The sequence below is a fragment of the Pongo abelii genome, chromosome 1 (genome assembly GCF_028885655.2).
Source record: "Pongo abelii isolate AG06213 chromosome 1, NHGRI_mPonAbe1-v2.0_pri, whole genome shotgun sequence".
In the NCBI taxonomy this organism is placed as follows: Eukaryota; Metazoa; Chordata; class Mammalia; order Primates; family Hominidae; genus Pongo; species Pongo abelii.
Window position 1 is genome coordinate 166370886 of NC_071985.2, and position 23985 is coordinate 166394870.

At 37.3% G+C, this 23985-nt stretch overlaps 1 protein-coding gene across 26 annotated transcripts in view; it reads right to left on the minus strand.

Annotated features, from left to right (window-relative positions):
* Positions 1-23985, minus strand: part of SGIP1 (SH3GL interacting endocytic adaptor 1) — a 238033-nt gene that overhangs the window by 28142 nt on the left and 185906 nt on the right. For all 26 annotated transcript variants that reach the window (XR_010139702.1, XR_010139638.1, XR_010139729.1 and 23 more), the window contains 6 exon segments: positions 22643-22754; positions 12604-12759; positions 8144-8276; positions 2663-2865; positions 1473-1537; positions 756-920 (listed from right to left, as the gene is read on the minus strand). Coding sequence is in view for 21 of the 26 variants with exons in the window: in XM_054547439.2 (XP_054403414.1) it covers positions 756-920; positions 1473-1537; positions 2663-2865; positions 8144-8276; positions 12604-12759; positions 22643-22754 (834 nt within the window). In the remaining 5 variants the exon portion in view is untranslated.

The window sequence follows — 23985 nt, forward strand, 5'->3', positions numbered from 1 at the left end:
GATTCTTTGAGTTTGCTATTAAAGTGAAAAATAGATTCTCCCAGATCTCAGCTAAACCTGACAAGTCTAAACTCTATGAAGTCCTGTCAGAGAACAAAAAGTTTTCAGGTGGGAGATAAATTAAAAGGCAAGGCTGGGTGCGGTGGCTCACGCCTATAATCCTAGTACTTCAGGAGGCCGAGGTGGGCGGATCACGAGCTCAGGAATTCGAGACCATCCTGGCTAACACGGTGAAACCCCGTCTCTACTAAAATACAAAAAATTAGCCAGGCGTGGTGGCGGGCGCCTGTAGTCCCGGCTACTCGGGAGGCTGAGGCAGGAGAATGGCGTGAACCCGGGAGGCGGAGCTTGCAGTGAGCAGAGATTGCGCCACTGCAGTCCAGCCTGGGCAACAGAGAGAGACTCCGTCTGGCCAAAAAAAAAAAAAAAAAAGCAAAACATATTTGTCTTGTTCGTCAATATAATAAAAGTAGGATTTACTCCATTAACCTCAGTATATATACATCTATATAATGGGAACAACTAGCCCCACTTAAGAAACAGAGTTAGAAGTCAGAGCCTCCTGACTTCTGATTTCCAGTGTGCATTGTCCTATTTCTACTTCATTCAATAATTGGTTTGTTTTCTAGTTGGGATGGGGGTTGGGAGTGGGAAAGAGGTGGAGGAAAAAGATGAGAAAATCACAACCTATTCCTCTTAAGAGTAGCCAAGGCAACGTTATTTTCACAAATGAAAAAATCAAGATACTCATTTACCTGCAGCAAACCTTTTCTTGATGAGTGAAAATCGATACCCTGCTCCAACAAGTTCAATGTCACAGCCAGAAAGGGTGCTTCCTTCACTTGTGAACTGCACAACCAATGGAGAAGGTTTGCTTGGGCCTTCAGATAACTGAAATCTTGCCAACAAAGAACCCACCCCTAAAAAAAAACACACATTATTACAAGATAACAGTCAACATAACATTCTGGATATAATTTTAGAGGTTGCATTCAAAAGTTAACATACAAAATCAGACACCGTTCATTGACAAAATGGTGATTAAATGAAGTTTATCATTGAATATTATGAGCAACTCTATTTGCACACTGGTAAAACTGTACTTCCGTGAGATGGTACCTCAAAATTTGAAGACGTGCTACTTGGAAGCCCTTGTATTTTCCAACCTATGATTAATATCTGAGAAGAGTGAAAAATATCTAATCAGGGAGTGTGGAACCTGACACAGGATGGAAACATGCCTCCTTAAGAGGTCTAAATGATAGTTTGTTTGATGTGGAGTCTGTAGAAAAGGGGAAAAAGAGAATTCATTGAAGAATTATTTGCTTTTATTAATTGAAATAAGTAAACGCAAAAATGGAGTGAAATACTCTGCTTGTTTTTATTGCTACATGTTTTGGGTAATAGTTGGCAAATACCTAAAGCCATTTTAGCTTTACATGTTAAATAAAGTAAGCTTGTGATTCCATTACCTCCATTTTCTGACTTCTGAGAGATATCAGGAATCTTCCACAATATTCTCTGTTGTTCAGCATTCCTAAAAATAAATTAGGTAAAAGGTTTTTGCATATCCAAGAGTTTTTGTTTAGTGGATGCCATGTTTTTTTTTCCGGATAGTATTAATTTTTAAAAATAGAGCTTGAAAAGTTGCACTACAATTTAAAGATTCCCTGTCTCTCTCTCTCCCCTCCCAGACATACATAAATCTCTTTTTTCCCTGTCCTTATTGTAACTAGCTAGAACACCATGAGATGAAAATTTAGAGGACAAAGTAGAGTTAAATTTTTTTTTAAAATAAATCTGCTAAGACAGATACATGGGAAGATAGATAGGAGCATTAGTTAATCAATTAATTAAGGTAATTTAAATTGGGGTCATGATCTGGCTGACATTCATTTTTAAAACAAATTCCACTTTTTGCTTCTGACAGTCATATGGAAAAAGTGAAATGCTCTTTCTAGAACAAGTCCTTTATAACAGATGATATAGGCACAATGTATCTATTCAGTTTCTAGTCCCATACCTTCTCTAGTGTGCCTTTTTATAGTTCAGAGGCTACAAAATGAAACACTACATTTCTCAGAGGCCTTTGCAGTTAGGGTCCTAGGTACAAATTAGGTTTACCAATTGCATGCACGGTTTGAGATTTGGAAGACAGAAGGGAGGCAGAGGCCATTCTCCTGCAGCTTTCTTGACTGTTTTCCTCTGCAATTTAACTCAGATGTGGGGATCTTCTAACAACAGGAGTCCACTGTAGCCTCTGGTTTGTGGGTGCCAATAAGCACTTAAGGAGGTACCAATAGGAGCTTGCTGGTCCTAGGATCAGAATTACAGCTGTGGCTTCCTGAATTCAGTGGTTCTACTGGTAGCCTTCTACTTTCTCTCCTTCCCTGGATTGTGGCAGGCCAGTTCTGCAGAGCTCTGGGAGGCATTTTTGGAGATCCAGCCTGTTCCTTTAGCACTTCCACCATTGTGTAAGCATTGAAGTCCCTGTTGAATTAGTTTTTGCTGAAAATAGCTACCAGCGGTTTCTATTTCCTGCCCTGAACCCTAATACACAGGCTTGCTGTCACCCCCTCCTACAGGACACACAAGTGCTAAGAAGTCTGTGACCTCTTGACCCAGAGGAGCCCTTTGGTGGAGAGAATAGGAGGCTTCATACCAGACTGCTGGTGGGAGCACCGCCTGGAGCTTGGTGACTCCTCCATCGATGGGGACCAGGAACTGCACATTGTTGAGGGCCACAGCAGTCGTCATTGCATCTGTATTATATTTGTAATCTATGCGCAGGTCAGTGCTTGAAGGCTCACATCGCCAATTCACTGCCAGGTTCAGAGGTGTGGACTGAATGCCCTGGGCAGACACCTTGCCGAACGACAGGAAAGAGAATATTTAAGTCTGGACCGTTAATCTGAAACAAAACCGGAAGCTATGATTTTCTCCCACAGGGATGTTCTTAGACATCAAACAAAATGTCATATGTCGTTTATGCTGCTCACAAGCAACCGTGAGAGGCACCGTGAAGCGTGCTGTGACAGAGCTGGGTGCTTCAAGTAAACTGTTACAGACTAAAAACACGAAAGCAGCTACTAGAGTCTCGGTGGCACTCTGGAGTTTTCAGTACACTTCATGTCAGTTAAGGAGGTGGAATAGCATGCTGGCCAGGAGCTGAGGCCAGGAAGCTAGACAGTCCCAGGTGTGAGTTCTGATTCTGCAACTCTGCTTACAAGCTGAGTGATCTTGGACAAGTCCCTAGCTCAGAACCTCTCTGAGCTTCTGTACTTTCCTCATCTGCTAAATGGGAATTACAACAATAATATTTACCCACAGGATTGTCAGGAAGATTGAAGGAGGTGTTTTTTTGTGAAACACTCAGCAGGATGCCTAGCACACACTAGGAATTACATTTTGATAAGTGTCACCTGTTAATATTCTTACCCTATTTGCTCTTCAACAACAAACCAGTGAGTTAGACTAGGGTAGGTTATTATTACTCCTCTGGGATTTCACACCTGGTTTCAAGGCCTTACTTTGGCAAATCCCAAAGGGAGTAACTGGAAGTTACTTCTAGTTTTTACTTCCTTTGGGATTCCTTTAGCTGGAAGTGCTACAGTGCTATAATCTACTGTCGATACTAATTAGAATCAGCTGTAAGCTTGACCAAGAAAAAGCCAGGTTTGAAGAATCAACGAACATTTATCTAAAGACAATAATATTGATGTGAATTCTGGGTCCACAGTGAAAAATTCACAGTGTTGGAATCTCTCGATCGTTCATTATGGTGGTGAATAGGTGTCTAAGAAAGTCACCTCTCACGAGTACATGTACATTGCAGGGATCAGATGAGTGGTGTCTATGCCCTTGGATATTTTTTCACGGAGTGTGATGAGCTTTGCTGATTTTGAAGGATATAAACAACTGTCTAGGAAATGCCTGCACATATGATCACCATGGAGAAGGGTCCTGAAGGTAGACTGAACTCTCAAGGCAGGAGTGGTGGTGGCAGAAACAAGCCCCAACATGGATTCTTTTATAAAACGACAGATATGGCTTTTGATGACCATTTAAGCTAGTTAACCATTATAGTTTTTAAACTTTAAATATTATTGGCAGCATAATGCTTTCTGCAGGCAAACATTTATTTAGAAATCTATTAACTAAAGCAGATCAAAAGCAGAGCAGAATCCCCCTCCCCTACTCCTTTTTCTGGACTTTGTCCTCAGCAGTTGTTCTCAAACTGATTATAGTTCCTCTACCTGGGGAGGTGCTTTTTGGATATATGAAAATGTGTTTTTGATCGTCCCAATTTCTGGGGGGATGCTATTGGGCCAGAAACTAAACATGCTGCGATTTAAGGGCAATTCCACAAAATGCTAGTTGTGCTTCTCCACCCAATTCCTTGCATTGTTGAAAAACAACAACAAAAACACAGCTAAACAACAGCAAAAGGGATTCCTCAGAGCACACATTAAAATAAAACAGCAAGTCTAGGACTGTTTACATTTCACAAAGTACTTTGAAATATATTAGGCTATTATTAGCTTCTTATAGCAACCTATAAAATAGGTAGATATCATTGTTACCCTTATTTGTAGATGAGGAAACTGAAGTTCTGGGATATTAAGCACCTGAGGTCAGTGGCCAGTAGAAAGCTGACTTAATCTAGAATTCAGTATCTTGCCTACACTTTATTTATTTATTTTAAAAAAGTAGAGATGGGGTTTCACTATGTTGCCCAGGCTAGTCTCAAACTCCTGGGCTCAAGTGATCCTCCCGCCTCAGCCTCCCAAAGTGTTAGGATTACAGATGTGAGCCACTGTGCCCAGCCCTTGCCTATACTTTAATACTTTACACAAAGCTCATACTGCAATAGGTGAATTCTAATTTCTAGATTTACTTAAAAACAAATACGGAAATGAAAAAAACTCTATAGGATTTAATAATTAAACAAATTTTTTTATCTGAAGTGAAGATGTACATGCAGTGTATATAATTAGAGTCCACGAAGGGAAAGAACTGCCAACTTATTTTCACACTTTGGGGATGCAAACCATACATGAAATTTAACTTCTGCCTTGAAATTTAACTTCTCATTCAGAGAAAAAATTACATTTAGAGTTTTCCTTTCTTATTTCCTTTCATTTCTCTCAAAGCATAAAGCAGTCACTAAGCATGTTTAAATATTTTGGGAAAAAGTTAAATGAAATGTGTTTTCTATTATACTTTAATTTGTAAGTGATGAATTTATGCCATATTATATATTTTTTCAGTATTATCCATAATGTTCGAAGAGTATATACTATTCTTACAAGAAAAAATTATATTCTTTTGCATTTCTGGAAAGTACACCATTTTATAGATATTTCACTTTAAATGGTTTTCTTACAACAATTTAAATAAATGTTTTCCAAAGCATAGGATGCATAGACTCCCTTGAGAAACTTATACAAAGTATAGATACCTGGGTGGCATTCTAAGCCAATTAAATAAAATAAAAAAAGTATATTTAATATATATAATCTGCTAGGTCCTAACACCCCCAAATATACATATATGTATATTTAATAATGATATCTATCTATATTTACATATAATATGATATATTCACATATATCATATTATATTCACATATAATATGATATATTCACATATATCATATTATATTCACATATAATATGATATATTCACATATATTATATTCACATATAATATGATATATTCACATATATCATATTATATTCACATATAATATGATATATTCACATATATCATATTATATTCACATATAATATGATATATTCACATATATCATATTATATTCACATATAATATGATATATTCACATATATCATATTATATTCACATATAATATGATATATTCACATATATCATATTATATTCACATATAATATATCATATTATATTCACATATAATATATCATATTATATTCACATATAATATATCATATTATATTCACATATAATATATCATATTATATTCACATATAATATATCATATTATATTCACATATAATATATCATATTATATTCACATATATAATATTATATTCACATATATCATGTTTATGTATTTGCATATTTTATATAATATTTTAAACTATTTATATAAACATATTTAAAATATTTGTATAAATATTTATATTTATGAATATAATGTGTTATTTTATATATTACAGATTGTATATATAAATATTATAAATAAATATTTATATTATTTAAATATATATTATAAATAAATATTTATATTATTTAAATATATATACATGTATATTTCTTTTTAGCATCAATTCAGAACCAGCATTTGATTGAGAAACAGTCAAGTTTGAGATGTCCTGATTTTTATTAAAGTACAACTTCCTTCATTTGAAGAAAAATAATCTGAACATATTTAATCAAAAATTATAATGCATTAAAAATGTGGTAAATGAAATGAGCCGGGCACAGAAAGACCAATACCACACGATCTCACTCTTTTGTGAAATATTTAAAAGTTGATCTTGGCTGGGCACAATGGCACTTTGGGAGGCCAAGGCACAGGGATCACCTGAGGCCAGGAGTTCGAGACCAGCCTGGCCAACATGGTGAAACCCCGTCTCTATTGAAAATATGAAAATTAGCCAGGATGATGGTACGTGCCTGTAATCCCAGCTACTTGGGAGGCTGAGGCAGGAGAATCGCTTGAAGCCAGGAGGTGGATGTTGCTATAAGCTGAGATCGTGCCACTGCACTCCAGCTTGGGCAACAGAGCGAGACTTCATTTCAAAAAACTAAATAAAATAAAATAAAATAAAATAAAATAAAGATAAAAATAAAAGTTGATCTTATAGAATTAGAGAGTAGAATGGTGGTTACCAGAGGTTGAGGTGGTGGTGGTGGGGGGTGTGGGGGTTTGTTTAGAGAGATGTTGGTCAAAGGACACAAAATTTCAGTTAGATGAGAGGAATAAATTCAAGAGATTGATTGCGTAATGTGGTGACTATAGGTAATAACCATATACTGTATTCCTGAAAAACGCTAAAGTGAAAGGAAAGTGTTCTCATCACAAAAATAACTATGTGAGGTAATGCATGTTAGTTTAGTTTAGTCATTCCACAATGTACATATATTCAAAATATCATGTTGTACCTAATACAGACATACAATTGTACCTGTCAATTTAAAAAATAAAAAAGTTTAAAAAAATCTAGGGAGTCAGCTGGTGTGGTGGCTCATGCCTGTAATCCCAGCACTTTGGGAGGCTGATGCGGGCAGATCACCTGAGGTCAGGAGTTCCAGACCAGCATAGCCAACAGGGTGAAACCCCGTCTCTACTAAAATACAAAAAATTAGCAGGGCGTGGTGGTGCACGCCTGTATTCCTAGCTACTCAGGAGGCTGAGGCAGGAGAATCGCTTGAACACAGGAGGTGGACATTGCAGTGAGCCAAGATGGTGCCACTGCACTCCAGCCTGGGTGATAGGGTGAGACTCTGAGTCAAAAAAAAAAAAAAAAAAAAAACCAAAGAAATCTAGGCAGTCAAGTGGCTGGGAATCAATGAGAGACTCAGACTCAGGCACTATCAGGATCCTAGTATGAATTAGGCTTATTTACTATATGAATAATAATTTTAGGTAAGGGCAATTCTAGATAGAAAAAGAAAGTTCTCATATATTGTATGTATCAAACATTCCTTTATTATTGAACTATTTCTTAATGTTAGATTTTATTAGAATTCTTTCATAGGACTATCTTACTAGAAAAACAAAAGCAGATTGTGTACATTGAATCATTTAAAATAAGAGGTTTTAGTATAGTAATGTTCTTAACAAAATTATAATCATCTTGTTTATCAATATAAACTTACAATCTTAATTAGTATAATGTTCTGCAACTTCATTTTTTGTGGCACATTTCTCTAATTTTGTGATAAAATATTTTACTTGTAAGCTTAAATAAGAATATGTATGAATATTTTTGTCAGTAGTCCCCAAGTTGTCTTTTAAAGTTTCCATTTAAAAAAATGAGTTATAGCTTTTAAATAATGTTAAAAGAAGTGTTACTTTAGTTACTTTTATTCAATAGTAGGTACTTTAGAAAACACATATGTCATGTGGAAGAGATACTGATCATGTAAATAGGCTTACCTGATATTTGAGCATGTCAACGTTATAATATGTAGCCTGGGGTTTTTGTTCAGACACTTTCTTTAGGTGAGTCATCAAATTTGGCATGTTTACCCAGAATTCCTTGGTATTGGCATCATTTTGTGTATTATCACTGTTCATTTGGGAAGAAAAATGATTGAGTAGCATCTTAAAACAAATATAAATCCTACAAGAAGCATCTTAGCAAATTGTCATCTAATATGTAGAGCCATCTTTTGGCAATTTGTAGAGATTATTATGAATCTATTAACAGTAGTGTGGTTTTCATACAAATACAGTTCTGAATGCTATTGTGTTGGTAGATTAATATCCACAGGGAGGAGCTACTGTGTTGCTATCAATCTCAGTGAGTGCTCAGTAATATTAACTAATTGCGATGATAATTGGGAGCTTTAAAGAGTGAATTATTTATTAACTCAAACTTAATAGCCCTTTCTACGGCACTAGCTTTGTCTAAATTAGTCAGTTAATGCAATTAAGGAACTGAATACGTTTATTTACTTTTGAATTACTTTGACCAGTAGTTTCTCAGAAATTATCCAGTGAAATATTTGGCCAAATGTAAACATGGTCTTTATCACCAACTAAGCAGAAAAGAGTGATACTAAAATTACCATGCTGCCTTTTCAGCATTCATAATATTTCATCCATGAGCATTTAAATCATCAAAGATTTCACTTCACTTATAAGATGATCCTGGAGTTTAAATGATAATCATGGTAGTTATAATACAGAAGAAGAGCAGAGTCTCTATAAGCTAAGTTTTATATCCCTATGAGAGTCTTAGCTTTGCTCAGAGGCCTGTATACAGACCACTTACCCAATCTATCTTGCAAATGCTCATCTCAATGATAAAAAGAATCAGGCAAGAGTGTACAAACATATAACTCACTTCCCATATAATGAGGAAGCTGAGGCCACAAATGATTCAGTTACTTGTCACACACATTTGCTGACACTTCACTTTCAGAATATCCTATATAGTGCAATAACGGTAGTTATAATTTCGTAACCACCTATTATATGCTAGGCATTATAAACTATTTCATTAAAATCTACCCTGCAAAGGAAGAATTATTGTCTTTGTTTTTAAAGATGAGCAAACTTGTTATAAAAAGAGAAAATTAGGGGTTGAGAAGAGAGAAGGCTGATACAGTGAAAAAGTGAAAAGACAGGTCAAAAGTAAGTTGCTATGATTCAGCCTCCAGAAGTCACATAAATCAAGAAAGCTGAGTAAAAAACACCAGGGCCTTAAAACTGTCACTGATCTGTTAGGAAAGGGTGGCCAAGTCTCAGTGTGACCAGTGTGGTTTTGCTGTCCCTGGATATAAGGTTATTGAGGATGAGGCAAAGCTCTTTGGCCCTGGAAATGGAGGAAGGGGGTGGAAAATACACCTGGTCCTTAAGACTTTGCGCCTTGTCAGCTGAGCTAGGGATGCTGATAAGGGCTATCTGAGTTTTTTTAAATTGAAAAGCATCTAAGTTACCCAAGCTCCCACAGCTGTTGCTATACAAGCAGGCAGGAGGTAAGAGTAACAGAGGGTCAGTGAAATTAAATAATTTGCTTAAGATCATGCAGCTAATAAGAAACAGAGCCAGATTCCAGCCCATATCAGTTCTACAAATAACGCTTTCACACTATGCCAAAATAGAGGTTCAGAATTAATATCTAGCAACATGTCATTAATTTGTACTAAGTAGATTTGAATAATTGGGAAACCCTCAATTATATAATGCTATTTTAAAGAAATACATTTGCTGAGATTAATAGCAAAATAAGCTGTCATAGGTCTGTGATAATTTCTTAGAGAACCTGCTTTAATAAATATTCAAGAAAGCTTTGCCAATCAAATGCTTACACAGAGATGGAATTCTTAAATGCTTGAGCATTCTTCAGTCTCATACTTGAGTTGACAATTGTTCCCGCATATTTTTTACAAGCAAACTTTTTCACAAGAAAAAAGTAGACGTAAACTTCAATTTGGCCCCTGTCATAGGGATTGCAAACCAAAATGTCTCCAGGGGCCATGGTGACATATGAAGTCTTCTTCAGTAAACATTAAGGAAACAATTGCCTGATGATAGACACTAAAGGCTGGTACTGCAATCTAGAATCATGCTTGGTCAACAACGCCTTTTTAAAGAACTGGGGATGGTTGTGGTGGTTGAGGTAGTGGAGTGGCACTGCATAACAAAACTAAAGAGTCTATAGATGACTAAACGGTCACTCATCACAGCCCTGTTACAGTGATCAAGTATTTAGAGTTCATGAGATCCAAATTAATGGGATATATTTTATTTTATTTTTTTTTACTTTTGCAAATAATAACTTAAGGGTCTATATAATATTTTGTTAAGCAAAACCATTTTGAGTGATATTTGATTCCATGTATAAGACCAATATGTTAATATATGTATACAACTTTTGCACATATGCTTAAGAACTTGGCAACATAACTGCCTAAAAATGCAACAAAAGCTGTAACTATGACACCAGTCATATTTACAAACAAACTGGCAAGATATTGGCACATAATTCCTAATTTCAGATGGAGGAAACTTGAAAAATAAGCTGGCTCAATGTGCACAACCAAAACATGGAGAGAAACTGAAGCAAGAATTTAAATTAAGAGACTTTTTCCATTCCCTCACGGTTTGCACAGTCTTGTGGGGGAGATGGATGAATGAAGAAACACAAATAGATATGTCATTATTAATTGTAGTAAGTGCTACAAAGGAAAAGAACAGGGTACCTTTAGAGAGAATAACAAGGGGAAAGAATTTATTAGGTTGGCACAAAAGGAATTGCGGTTTTTGTCATTTAAAAGTAATGGTAGAAACCACAATTACTTTTGCACCAAGCTACTAGTTTGGGGCTGGTTGGTGGCGGTATGGGGAGGAGAATGGGATAGTCCAGGAGGCAGAGTAGAGCTGAGACTAAAGGATGAGTTGGAGTCAAGTGAAGAAGGTTGAAACAGTATTTGAGGCGGAGGAAATGAGTACTACAAAGCCCTGTTGTGGGAAAGGACTCAGCCTGTTTCTGAGATTGGCAGGTCTGGCTGGAGCTAAAAGGATTCTGAGGCAGGATGGTGGGAGATGAGAACGGAGAGGCAGACGAGGGTAAACAACTCAAGGCCTCAAAGGCAATGGTAACAGGTTTAGATTCTGGGACAGGTGTAATGCGAAGCCACCAGGGAGTTGTGAACAAAGGAGACCTGATTTACTCATAAAAGACCACCCGGCTGTTAAAATGTATTGGAGAGGGGCAAGATTGGATTCAGGGAGAGAAGAAGGCAATGGCAGTGGTACGGGGAAAAGACAGTGGTCACTTGGACAAGGGAGGTGGCAGTAAAGAAAAAAGTGGTCACTTCAGAGAGAGGTTTGTAGATGAACATCAGGACTTGATGGTGGAGAAGCTGTCAAGAAGACTCCTTTCAGCTCATTCACTGCAAATAATTAACTTGTATAATTGATCATTTTAATAGCAGGCATGGGTGTGGGTTTGTATGACTGTGCATATGCATAATAAAGACATCAAATTCAGGTTTAATAGAAAATGTGAACAATTACATTTATATAAACATATTTGCATAAGTTTCTTTTATGTCATACATGTAAAATTCCATCAAAATAATGATCATTACAATAAAATTGTATTAACTATTAAACCTGAATTTGATATCTTTATTATGCATATGCACATGCACAGTCACACCTACACACACAATTGATTTAAAAAGAAGGCCAGGCGTGGTGCCTCATGGCTGTAATCCCAGCGCTTTGGGAGGCCGAGGTAGGCAGATCACTTGAGGTCAGGAGTTTGAGACCAGCCTGGCCAACATGGCGAAATCCCATCTCTACTAAAAATACAAAAATTAGCCAGGCGTGGTGGTGGGCGCCTGTAATCTCAGCTACTTGGGAAGCTGAGGCAGGAGAACCACTTGAACCCAGGAGGCGGAGTTTGCAGTGAGCTGAGATGGTGCCACTGCACTCTAGCCTAGGCAACAGAGCAAGACTCCATCTCAAAAATAAAATAAAATGAAATAAAATAAAAATAAAAAGATGCTCATACAATGAAAGGATTTTATTCTTGTTATTTGGCTCATTTCCCACCATTGTCATCCACTGTCTGTTGATAATGAGTAAAACAGACAACGAACAAACTGTTGCTGATACAGATTTTCTTACTCTGTCTCTCTAACCACTCGAGATAGTTGGCCATTAAAACACGTATATGCATATGCAGTCACACATTCACACACAATCACCCACAACAAATTTTGATAGCTGGTAAAAGTTCTGTGCTTGAATCTACAAATATATCTGAGTGGTGGTAATTTCACTATAGTGCGACTCTCTTGCTAAGATATATCCCTCATCTAAGTACAAAGTACTAAGCCACATATATCTCTGAAAAATTTATGCAAAATCATATTTACCAGCAGAGAAGTTGGGGGTTTGGCAGGACGTGTTCTAACCTGCTGAAATTTATCACCCGAAAAGTCAGAGCAGCTGGGGATGGGTTGTTGGCAAAGTGTCTGGTGATGCCAGCAGGAAATGACAACACCATTTCTCCGGTAATCTTAACGATACATCTGGCATATCAAAACACAGAGAGGAAAGAGAGAGAAAATCCATGTCAATACACTGAATCAAAACTGCTGTGAAAAACAATTTATGAGGCAATGTTAAACAGCAGAAGAGATAAAAGGCAGGCTCTTACAATTCCATTAAAAAATACTTTAACTTCTATTTCAGGTTCAGGGGTACATGTGCAGGTTTGTTATATAGGTAAACATGTGACTTGGGGGTTTGGTGTACAGATTATTTTGTCACCTGGGTACTAAGCATAGTATTTGACAGTTTTTTTTTTCTGAACTTTTCTCTTCTCCCATCCTCCTCCCTCAAGCAGGCCCCAGTTTCTGTTGTTCCTCTCTTTCTGTCCACGTGTTCTCGTTATTTAGCTCCCACTTATAAGTGAGAACATGTGGTGCTTGTTTTTCTGTTCCTGTGTTGGTTTGGGAAGGATAATGGCCTCCAGTTCCATCCATGTTCCTGCAAAGGACATGATCTTATTCTTTTTTTATGGCTGCATAGTATTCCATGGTGTATATTAACGCATTTTCTTTATCTGGTCTATCATTGATGGCCGTTTAGGTTGATTCTGTGTCTTAGCTATTGTGAAGAGTACTGCAATGAACATACCAATGCATGTGTCTTGATGATAGAATGATTTATATTTCTTTGGGAATATAACCAGTAATGGGATCTCTGGGTCAAAGGGTAGTTCTGTTTTTAGCTCTGAGGAATCACCACACTATTTTCTACAATGGTTGAATTAATTTACACTCTCACCAGCAGTGTATCATTTCTAACTTATCTGAGTACTCAATGGTCAACACTTATTTTAAAAATTGACTATTTTGTTTTATGTGTTTTGAAATGTAAGAAGAAAAGTACAGCTTTTCTCTTTCTGTAGAAGTCTATAGCTTCACCTCATGAATAGAATCCTCTACTCTGGTGGTTCTCCCTCACTTTGATTTCTGAATCTTTGGCAGCATATTTGAAGATAGTAAATTGTACAATGTTATCACATTATTTCCTGGACTTGTCTTACTTAGCTCTTCGAGTAACATGAGAAATGCCTTTAGCATGTTCTTTTATGTACTCATGAGGTAAAGTTTTTGCCTTGCACTTAACTAGTTCTTCATTCCATTAATTTGTCTATTTGGTCAAAATTGTAACATCAGTCATATAAGTTAACACAATGGGATGATAGTGTGGAAGGAAAAACAGTTCTTTTTTTTTAAAAAAGGCTTTATGAAGATATAATTGATATATAATAAAATGAACTTATATATAGTGTAAAACTCCATGAGATTATATGATGTAAAATCATCATACAATTAAGAAAATGAACATTTCCATCATCCCTGAAAGTTTCCTTGTGCTTTTTTGCAATCCCTTTTTGTAATCTCTCCCACTGCCTCCTTTCCCTGTCCCTAGGCAAGAGTTAATATGCTTCACTATACCTTCATTTGCAATTTCTAGAATTTCATGTAACAGAATTGTAAGGTGTGTGATTTTTTGTTTCTTTCACTCCACATAATTATTTTGAGACTTGTTCACGTAGTTGTGTGCAATAATAGTTCATTTCTTTTTGTGGCGGTGTAGTGTATGGGTATACCACAGTTTTAAAAAATACATTCACCTACTGAAGAACATTTGGCTTCTTTCCAGTTTTTGCCTATTACAAATCAAGGTGCAATGAATATGTGTGTACGGGTATTAGTATGAATATACCCTGTCATTTCTCTTGGTAAGTACACGGGAGGAGAGTCACTAGCTCACACAATAGGTGTAGACTCTCAAAGAAACTGCCTAACTGTTTCTTTGAGGGTTTTAGTTCTTCCACATTCTCACCAACACTTGGTAGAATTGATCATTTTAATCTTAGCCATTTTCATAGGTGAGTAGTGGTATCTTCTTGTTGTTTTAATTTGCATTTCCATAATGGCTAAGGATCATAAGCATCTTTTATGTGCTTGTCATCAGTTATCTTCTTTGGCAAAGTATCTGCTTAAACTGTCTGCCACGTTTTTAAATAGAGTTGTTTGTTCTCTTATTGAATGTTAAGGTTTCTTTATACATTCTGGACATGTCATTTATCAGATATATAATTTGCAGCCCAGTCTGTGGCTTGTTTTGTTTTTTCTTTCTCTTAAAAGCACATTTGAAGAGCAGAAGTTTTTAATTCATCAATTTATTCTTTTACGGGTTATATCTAATCCAGTCATTCTTTTGGTGTCTTATTTAAGAAATCTTTGCCAAACCCAAGGTCACAAAAGTTTCATTTGTATTTTGTTTTTCCTTTTTGAGACAGTGTCTTTCTCTGTCACCCAGATTGGAGTGCAGTGGTGTGAGCATAGCTCACTGTAGTCTCAAACTCCTGGCCTCAAGCAGTCCTCCTGCCTTGGCCTCCCAAAGTGCTGGAATTACAGGCATGAGCCACCGCAACTGGCTCACTTATATTTTCTTCTAGAAGTTTAAAAAAAATCTTTGAGTTTACATTTAGCTTCATTACCCATTTTCACCTATTTTAGTCTTACAATGTATATAGTGTCAAGTATGGATCTCAGTTCATTTTGTGTGTGTGTGGATATGAATATACAGTTGTTTCAGCATCATTTTTTTGAGAAGACTGTCCTTTCTCCACTGAATTACCTTGAAAATTTTGTTGAAATCTAATTGTCCTTATCTGTGTGAGTCTATTTTTGGATTCACGATTCATTCTGTTCTATAGATTTATTTGGTCTATTTTTTAAGCCAATATTGCACTGTCTTGATTACAGTAGCTTTATGATAGTTCTGAAATCAAGTAATGTTAGTCCTCTAACTTTGTTCCATTTCATAGTTGTTTTGGCTATGGTAGGCCCTTTGAATTTCCACATGAGGTTTATAATAACAGTGTCAATGTCTATATAAAATCAATTCATTGCCTCTCCGTTCCAATTCACCCTTTACTAACTGCTCTGAGAAAATTAATGGATCTTTATTGTATTTTTCTCTTCGCCTGCAAGAACCATGCTTAGTTTTGTCAGTAGAGGGCGCCAGAGAGACATTGCAGGAGAAAGGGGTTTTCCTTCTCCCTTCCGGCCTGCTTTCAAATGCAGGCTCTTGCAATGCACAAGGCTTATGTAGTGCCAGGCTGTTGCAGTTACAAGAGGCTTGTGTGTGGTTCCTGCAGTGCATGTAGTGTCCCCAGAGTGTAGGTTTTGCAAGTCATGTAGCTCTGCCAGTGCCTGGTAGCACAGACAGCTTTCCTGTCATCTGATTCATGTAGTACAACTGGCTGGGTACGCCAGTACGCCACAATGCCCAGATCTTGCAATGCAGATGATTCTTTTCCAGCCTCCTGCCATGTTCATGCCTTCTCCACTGCCATCTTCTGCAGTGCATGGTGGCGGCAGCACCCACTGACCTTAGCTTCCCCTGGCACTTCCCTCGGCCAGTTTTGTAGTAGAGTGCCTCAGTGAAACACCTCCCCGTGAGCAGCTGGAAGTCAGCTGGGCTCTCCTTATGCCAGGCCTGAAAACTCTCAAGCAGGTAAGCTGGAGCAATCATAGCGCACACCTCCCCTTTTAGGGATCACTGCCTTCGCCTGAGGTCCAGTGTCTTGCAAGTCATTGTTTTATATATTTTGCTCATTTTTAAGCTGTTTGAGGTAGAAGGGTAAATTGGTCTGTTACTCTATCTTGGCTAAAGCAGAAATTTCACCAGGCTTTTATTCTTCTTTGGGACACAGTAAATGCTTAAAGTGAGTGAGCTTCTTTATGATTTCCTCCAATGTCTCCACAGCTGACTCTTGTGGTACTTCACCTCTAAGCTCAGGTATGTACTTTCTGGGGAAATTGATGTTAATAAATGAAAACTTTGCTCACATTGGAGCATGGGGACTCCACGCTGTCCTATAGTCACCTTGTATATTGTGTAACTCTAATGGATGAAACACACATGGTTCAGATGAGGTGCTCTCTGGCATACATTCAAAATAGCTTACATGAGGAACTGCTATAATCTTGTAGGTATAAGGCTGGGTTTGGGGCAGAGATGGGGAGCAGATGAGCTTCTTAAAGATGCCATGTGAGCCTCCCTCACTCAGGTGTTAAATCCATAACTTCGTAGTGCTCTGAATGGGATTTTTGGTTTCTGGAAGTTTGCATCTCCATCTCTCCTGGAGAACACCGCTGACCTCCCAGTTTGGGAGCAAACTGCTGTCTTCCTTCTCTACCTTTTAGATCCATTAACCCTGTTTGTATACTAGTGCCAAATTGGTTCTGAGCCTTGACTTCCCCTCAAGCTGAGTCTACTCTTGATATTTGTCCATATGTGGACATGTAGAATATTGTTTGGCAGCTATTAGAAAACAATTAGAGCACTTATAAAATTAGATTTCAGCACCTACCATCCCTCAGAATATTGTTATTAGCAGTGGTGGCTCAACTGTTCTTTAACTGGTAGGGAATTTTCTCAGTTTTCTTGCCAGGTTGCTCAAAATGAGATCTAAATGGTGTCTTGGTAGGAGATAAAGTTTCTGTTTTGAAAGCAAGTCAGACAGGGGAGGAGGTGGCATTTATTAACTCAACAGGCATCTGTCTATTCACTCCTAACTATGCAAGTTGTTCTTGCTATTTTTTCCAGTGGGGTGGTAATTTAAAAATGAGCAAAATAGCCTCTGCTTTCAAAGGGCTTACTGTGTTGGGTAGAAGGTGGGAGAAGTAGTCTACGTAGTCCTGTGTAAGAAGCACTGAGGCCTCAATTACATTTCAGCATCACAATTGTCAGAGCCAGACTTTTGCTGACTTATTAATCCATCCAGTGTCTAAATTGACCTGAAATTTTCTATATAAAAATTTAATATTTTCTATACTCACCAAAGATTTTTTTTTAACTTAAGGATTTTTTCCTACCAGTATACAAGGTGGCTACATTTCATGTGAGTTTGAATGGTGAAAATAATGTGAGATGGAAATATGAATAGATGCTTACTTCATGAAAAAAATAAGAAATCATGTGAATCCTGACAAATGAAACATTTGTCAAAAAATGGCAAAACTTCAAAGTCAACCAGCCAAGTGACTTATGCACTGGATTTTCCCTAGTGCCATGGGCAGCCCCCATTAGCTGGTCACAGAAACACTGGCCAGTTTTGTTCAGGGAATGTGTGAGGTCATCAGAGATGCATCTCTCTCATAAAATACGATTTATATGTACTGCTAACGAAACCCCTAGGTCTCTTTCTCAGTGTACATCTGTGTAGATGTAGCTTCTCTTCTTTTCTTTACAATTTCCTTTCTTTGCCTTATGTACTGCTTTTCATATTACAAGACTAAGTTCAAAAGAAGGCCTTTCCGAAACATTTCTTAATATCCTCTCCATTTAGCCTTCCTTGGTTTCTCCTTTCTCTGGGTTCGCTTGGAGATAGGTGCAGATCTTTTTCTAGAAAATTATGTTGCAGTTTCACGCACATCTTATCTACTATTGTGAAGACAAGTTCTGGGTCATAGGTTCTGGGAAGGCAACGGTGCATAATGCAGAACTCAGAGTAAGAACTCATTGTTTAAAAAATAAATTCATACATTTACTTATTTATTTATAGGGTGCCTACACAATATACCAAGCACAGTGTAATGTGCTAGATTTGGCAGTGACAAATCGGACAAATGGTCCCTGTGCAAACTTCTAGTTTAAACAGGAAGACAGATACTGAATAAATAATTAAAATGTGATGATAAAAGAAGGATAAGAGAGAGCCGAGAAACCTAAGCTTTTCTAGGGAATTAGAGAGTTAATCTCTGACCCTTATTTTTAAGCACTAAGGTTCTTTAAATAGGAACTAATAGCGGGAGATGTGTTTCCCCAATCAGTAGCAAAGGTCAAGGAATTTGCTGCCTGTGAGCTACTGAGAAAGTCTTACACGTCAGAATACCTGTTACAGGTGCTCTGAATATTTACAGGATAACTATATTTAAACGGGTTACATATCATAGTGTATAAAAATTAAGATAGTAGATTTCTGTTCCCAGTGGATGGTCTGAGAACAAATGGCTTTGATGCAGGATGACAGGGAACTATAGACAAAATCAAATCCAAATGCCTTTGCTGCATCATTTCTCTGTTTGGCACCTTGGCTGGCATTATTTCTACCTGGTGATAGAACTTGAGTTGTTTCCTTGAAAGTTAATGATAAAGGAAGAGCAATTAAAATGGTTGCTGAAGGTGAAATTAAATATATAAGAGGTCATTTCATGATTCATTTATAAGTTTCTGATTTCAAAATTTTAATGAAATATATTGGATCTCCCACCTACCAGCATACAGGATATCCTACAACTATTTATGGCAATAAAATTAAAAACAGATTCCATATACATCCACAAGTCAAAGACTCAGTTAATTTAGAAGTGTATAGGAAAAACACTAATATTAATTTGGCTCAAGTGCCGTGTCATTGGAATGCCAAGGCCGCAGACATTGGGCTTACAGGTGCAGACCACCCTACACGCCTGTCATAGTGTACTGGGAAACTGAACCAGGATGAAAACCCTGGCTTATATTGTGACAGGCCGATGGGATAGGCGGCTATACCACTTATTGGAATTAAAAAATACGTTAATAAGGGCTTCTTGACTCCCATTGCACCATATTTACATCTGTTCTCTGGTGCGCTTGGTATTATATTTATGCACAAGTCTTATTTTCCATATGAGCTGTCTTTATCACCAATATATCTTCTGTCTAGCACAATGGCAGGTACATAGTAGCCATTTTGTAAATGTTAGGTGAGTAATTCAATTCAACTTATTCAGTAAATATGCCTTGTCCTGTTTAGCTGAGGACACAACAGTGAACCAAACAGGCAAAATCCAGCTTTCATGGTATTTACATTCTAGTCAGGGAGAAGACAAATAATGGACAACAGTAACAAAAAAGATGTTAGAGAGAAGGGCTATGGAGACAGAGAACGTGAGGTAAAGAGGAAGAAAATGTTGACGGGGTGGGGAGCAGTGTTGTTATTTCATATAGGATGGACAAGGAAGGTCTCTTTGATAAATTTACTGAAGAATCATGAAGGGAATGAGGGGACAAGTCACTCAGAACCTAGGAGAAGATTTCACAAAGGCAGAAAGTGAAGTAAATGAAAACCCCTGAAATGCGGATGGGTTGGGGTGATGGAAAAGAGTCGCCATGAGGCCATGTGGCTAGAGTGGAGTGAATATGGAGGTGAGGGTTGGAGGCACAGTCAGGGATAAGGAAAGGAGTGATGGAGATGGGATCAGAGAAACAACCACTGGGGTGAGGCTGGGGGACTCTCGAAGGGCAGATCATGGAGGGTCTTGTAAGAGTATTATGAAGCATTTTGTTTTTACTTTGAACAAGATGGGAGGATTTTGAGCAGAAGAGTGACATGGTATGTTGAGACTTTGTAGGGGTGCAAAAGTGGAAGAAGGGAGACCAAAGAGGTCTCTCTGAATAAATTAGTGGATGAATGAATGAAAGCCAATTAGGAAGCAGACAAAGATGAATTCATTCTTGTGTGATCCCCGGTGGTTTTCTCTCAGGTATATACATTCACTCCTGACTGCTCTTATTTTTCAAAAGCACATTTCTGGCCAGGCACAGTGGCTCACGACTGTAATCCTAGCTCTTTGGGAGGCCAAGGTGGGCAGATCTTTTGAGCCCAGGAGTTCAAGACCAGACTGGGCAATATGACAAAACCCTGTCTCTACAAAAAATACAAAAATTAGCAGGGTGTGGTGGCATGTGCCTGTAGTCCCAGCTACTCAGGAGGCTGAAGTGGGAGAATTGCCTGAGACTGGGAGGTTGAGGCTGCAGTGAGCTGTGATTGTGCCATTGTGCTTCAGCCTGGGCAACAAAGTGAGACCCCATCTCAAAAAATAAAATAAAAACATAGAAGGATGTTTCTGTCTGCTTTTCTCAATTCAGGCCAACCTGATTTTCTAAGGTATAGGTCAGTAGTCAGTGATAAATATTTCTTAGAACTGGAATAACAGAAAATTATGCAAATTCTTTGTCCAAAGAAGAGTCTACAGAACAAATATGTATGAATAAAGCATATCTGCAGCTAACGCTCATGGTGTCTACTTGCCTTAACAGTTCAGACGTATGCTCTATAGGAGGTAGCTTGTGATTTCTATTGATATGGGGATGTGGCAAATGAACTTTCTGTTTTGAAGATGAAAGAGAAAAGACATGGAAAATCCGGAGTCCACAGTGTTTGTTTCTCTACGATATTCTGGGTATAGAATGAAACCTAGATGTTGTTTAAAGAGACATGAAGTTGATAGATCCTAGTGGCTGGCTAGTACACTTAAAGGTGGAGTTACTAATTATATTAGTTTTCCATTATAATATTGTTAGATTTCGAGTTTTACATCTAAAACTAGTGTTTCTGAAGTGCCAAGAGGATTCATGATTAGTTATACCAATTTCCACTTAAATATATATGGAGATCCAAGTTCTAATTATATTTAATTATCACTGTTTCAAAATTTTTTTATAATATAGTCTAGTGTTCTATATATGCATTGACTTTTTCTTCTCCAGTTTTTAAAATTGTATTTATTTTTCTGAAACAAGGTCTTGCTCTGTCACCCAGGCTGGAGTGCGGTGGTGTGATCATGGCTCACTGCTGCCTCTGCCTCCCAGGCTCAAGCGACCCTCCCACCTCAACTTCCCAAGTAGCTGGGAGTGCAGGTGTGCACCACCACACTCAGCCAATTTTTGTATTTTTTTGCAGAGGCAGGATCTCCCTATGTTGCCAGGGGTGGTCTTGAACTCCTGGCCTCAGCAATCCTCCTGTCTTGGCTTCCCAAAGTGCTGGAATTACAGGTGTGAGCCACCATGCCTGGTCTCCAGTTCTTATTGTCATAAATATTAAGTTTTTCCAAGCCCTAGTCTTTGTAAGTAAAAAAAATTAAGAGCAATTCTTTCCTTACTTAGGTTTTCCCTTTATTGATCAAATTCAGGCCTGGAATTATATTAATGACACAACTGAAAATAAGTCTGACTTAGTTGTTTCATTTTTGGTGTAGATCACTAATCACTTTTAATCTTTTTTTGGATTACAAATCTCTTTGTTAAGTGATAAATGTTATTATAGACTCTTTTTATAGAATAATGCACACATGCACACACATAAAATACACAATATAATTTCAGGGAAACCATTGATTTTCTGAATCCTATCCATGGAATTCCTTAGCAAGAGGTCAAATATTTAATTACATCACATATGCATTCAGACCAAGTCCATTGTCAGTATGTACATGTATAAGTGAAATCAGGCTCATGTAAACAGAAAGTGGTGAATTTTCCCTAGAATTTTTACTTTGCTCTGATTATAATTTTTTCTTTCTCTTTCATTTTTGGCCAGTTTTTCCTTACTTAGTAGGGGTCACAGAAAATTTGTTCCCTTGCTACTTTGTGTGTTTTGAGAAGGTGTTTTTTTCTTTCATGTTCTCATTCCAGTGAACCATTGTTTTAATTTATATGTGGGTGATTCCTGTCCAGGAAAGATTAAGACAATAAAAGACATGATCTGCACATTTACTTTTGTGAGACAATAAATTTCCTCATTATTGACAGACTGGGCTAGAGTTTTCTGGTACTTGCAACCAAAGCAGAATCAAAGATTTCTAGATATCTAGAGTAAGTTCTCTAGAACCAAAATGGAATCAAAGATTTCTAGAGTAAATTCTCTTGATACATTTTTTAAAAGCATGAAATCAATATTCCTAATGACATTTTCCCCTCTATCCTAGCTGTGCCATCTACTATTGCTAACTGAATTATTTTTTGCTTTTTAAAAGAAAGAATGAAAAGGTTGTATTTAGGCTGTTCCACACTCAATAGGACAGAACTCAGAAAATACAATGGACTAAGTATCAGACTTACTTGCTTGGGTCCGCTCCTTTGAAATAGGCATTGACTGTTTCTGTAAATGCTGCTGCAACAGGCAGAGTGTCCTGAGCTCCCATGGTTAGGGGGCTGGGCCCCCTGGAAGAACCTGCATGAAATGAAACATTTTCATTTATTATGAAAATAGGAGACACTTTAGTATATGTGAAATTAAAAGCCCATTAAAGGATTAAGGAATAAAATCTACCCCTTAATGTAAAACAAAATGTGCTAAGAACCATAACTCTGTATATTCAACATAGAGCTCAAGTATTTAAAACGAAATATTTGGCTGGTTTACAGACAAACACACTTGAAATTAATTCAATTATGTATTTTGCTACAGAGAAGAAAATCCAAGCAGAACAAAGTCACAGGGGTTTTCAAATGTTTTGCATAAAACATAAGGCAGTATTTGCATGACAGTTTGTACAGCAGGTGGTTAATAAAGACAATTATTAGTTTCCTATCTGAGCATTCATTCCAATCAATTGCCCATACTCAAAACTTTTTTTCATTTCTTTGTTTTGAATAGCAGCCAAGTGGTATCACATTGCCCATTTTTTTTTTCTGGATTATTTCCATTTCAAAAAGCTCAGTTACTCGCAGATCAAGTAAGCTCAAGTTTACATGTCCAAAAACATACACAACCAAACTATACACATTGACTTAGCACAACACAGAAATGCACTAATTCACACTATTAAAAATAATAGCATCTCTCGTGTCTGTTGAACACCTGCTATATACAAGTGTTCATGCAGACACGGGCAAGGCATGTCTGTATGAACATGGGTGCCTTGCATGAATAATCTCATTCAAATTCCACATCAGCCCTGTGGGATAGGTGTGATTATTCCCATTTTATAGAAGAGGAAACAGAAGCTCCATGTAAGTGACTTGCCCAAGATAATATAGTTAGCTAAATGGCAAAACAAAAATTCAAACCTAGGTTTATCTCTCTATAAAACTCATGTTTTTCCCACTATACCATGCAGTGTACTAAATGAAACAGTTTCCTGTATCATTTTGCTGTAACCTGTAGCTTCTGAAAAGTATCAACGTTTAAGATTTTTTTCTGTTATTGATCTCTAGGCATGGTATTGAACAGTGAAGTTTTGGTAATACTCACTGCTTCCCCTTCCTGCCAAACAAAATGCATTTACTCTACCCCACTCCCGGCATAGACTACATACTTTAGTGTTAGGCTTGTTTCTTTTGCCTTCAATAACTTTTGTCCTCTTCTCCAAGTCTGAAAATAATCTACCATTTATACACCTCCCTCCTCAATAAAGCTTTCCTTGATCACTCTAGTTCATGCTAGTCTCTTTTCTATCTCC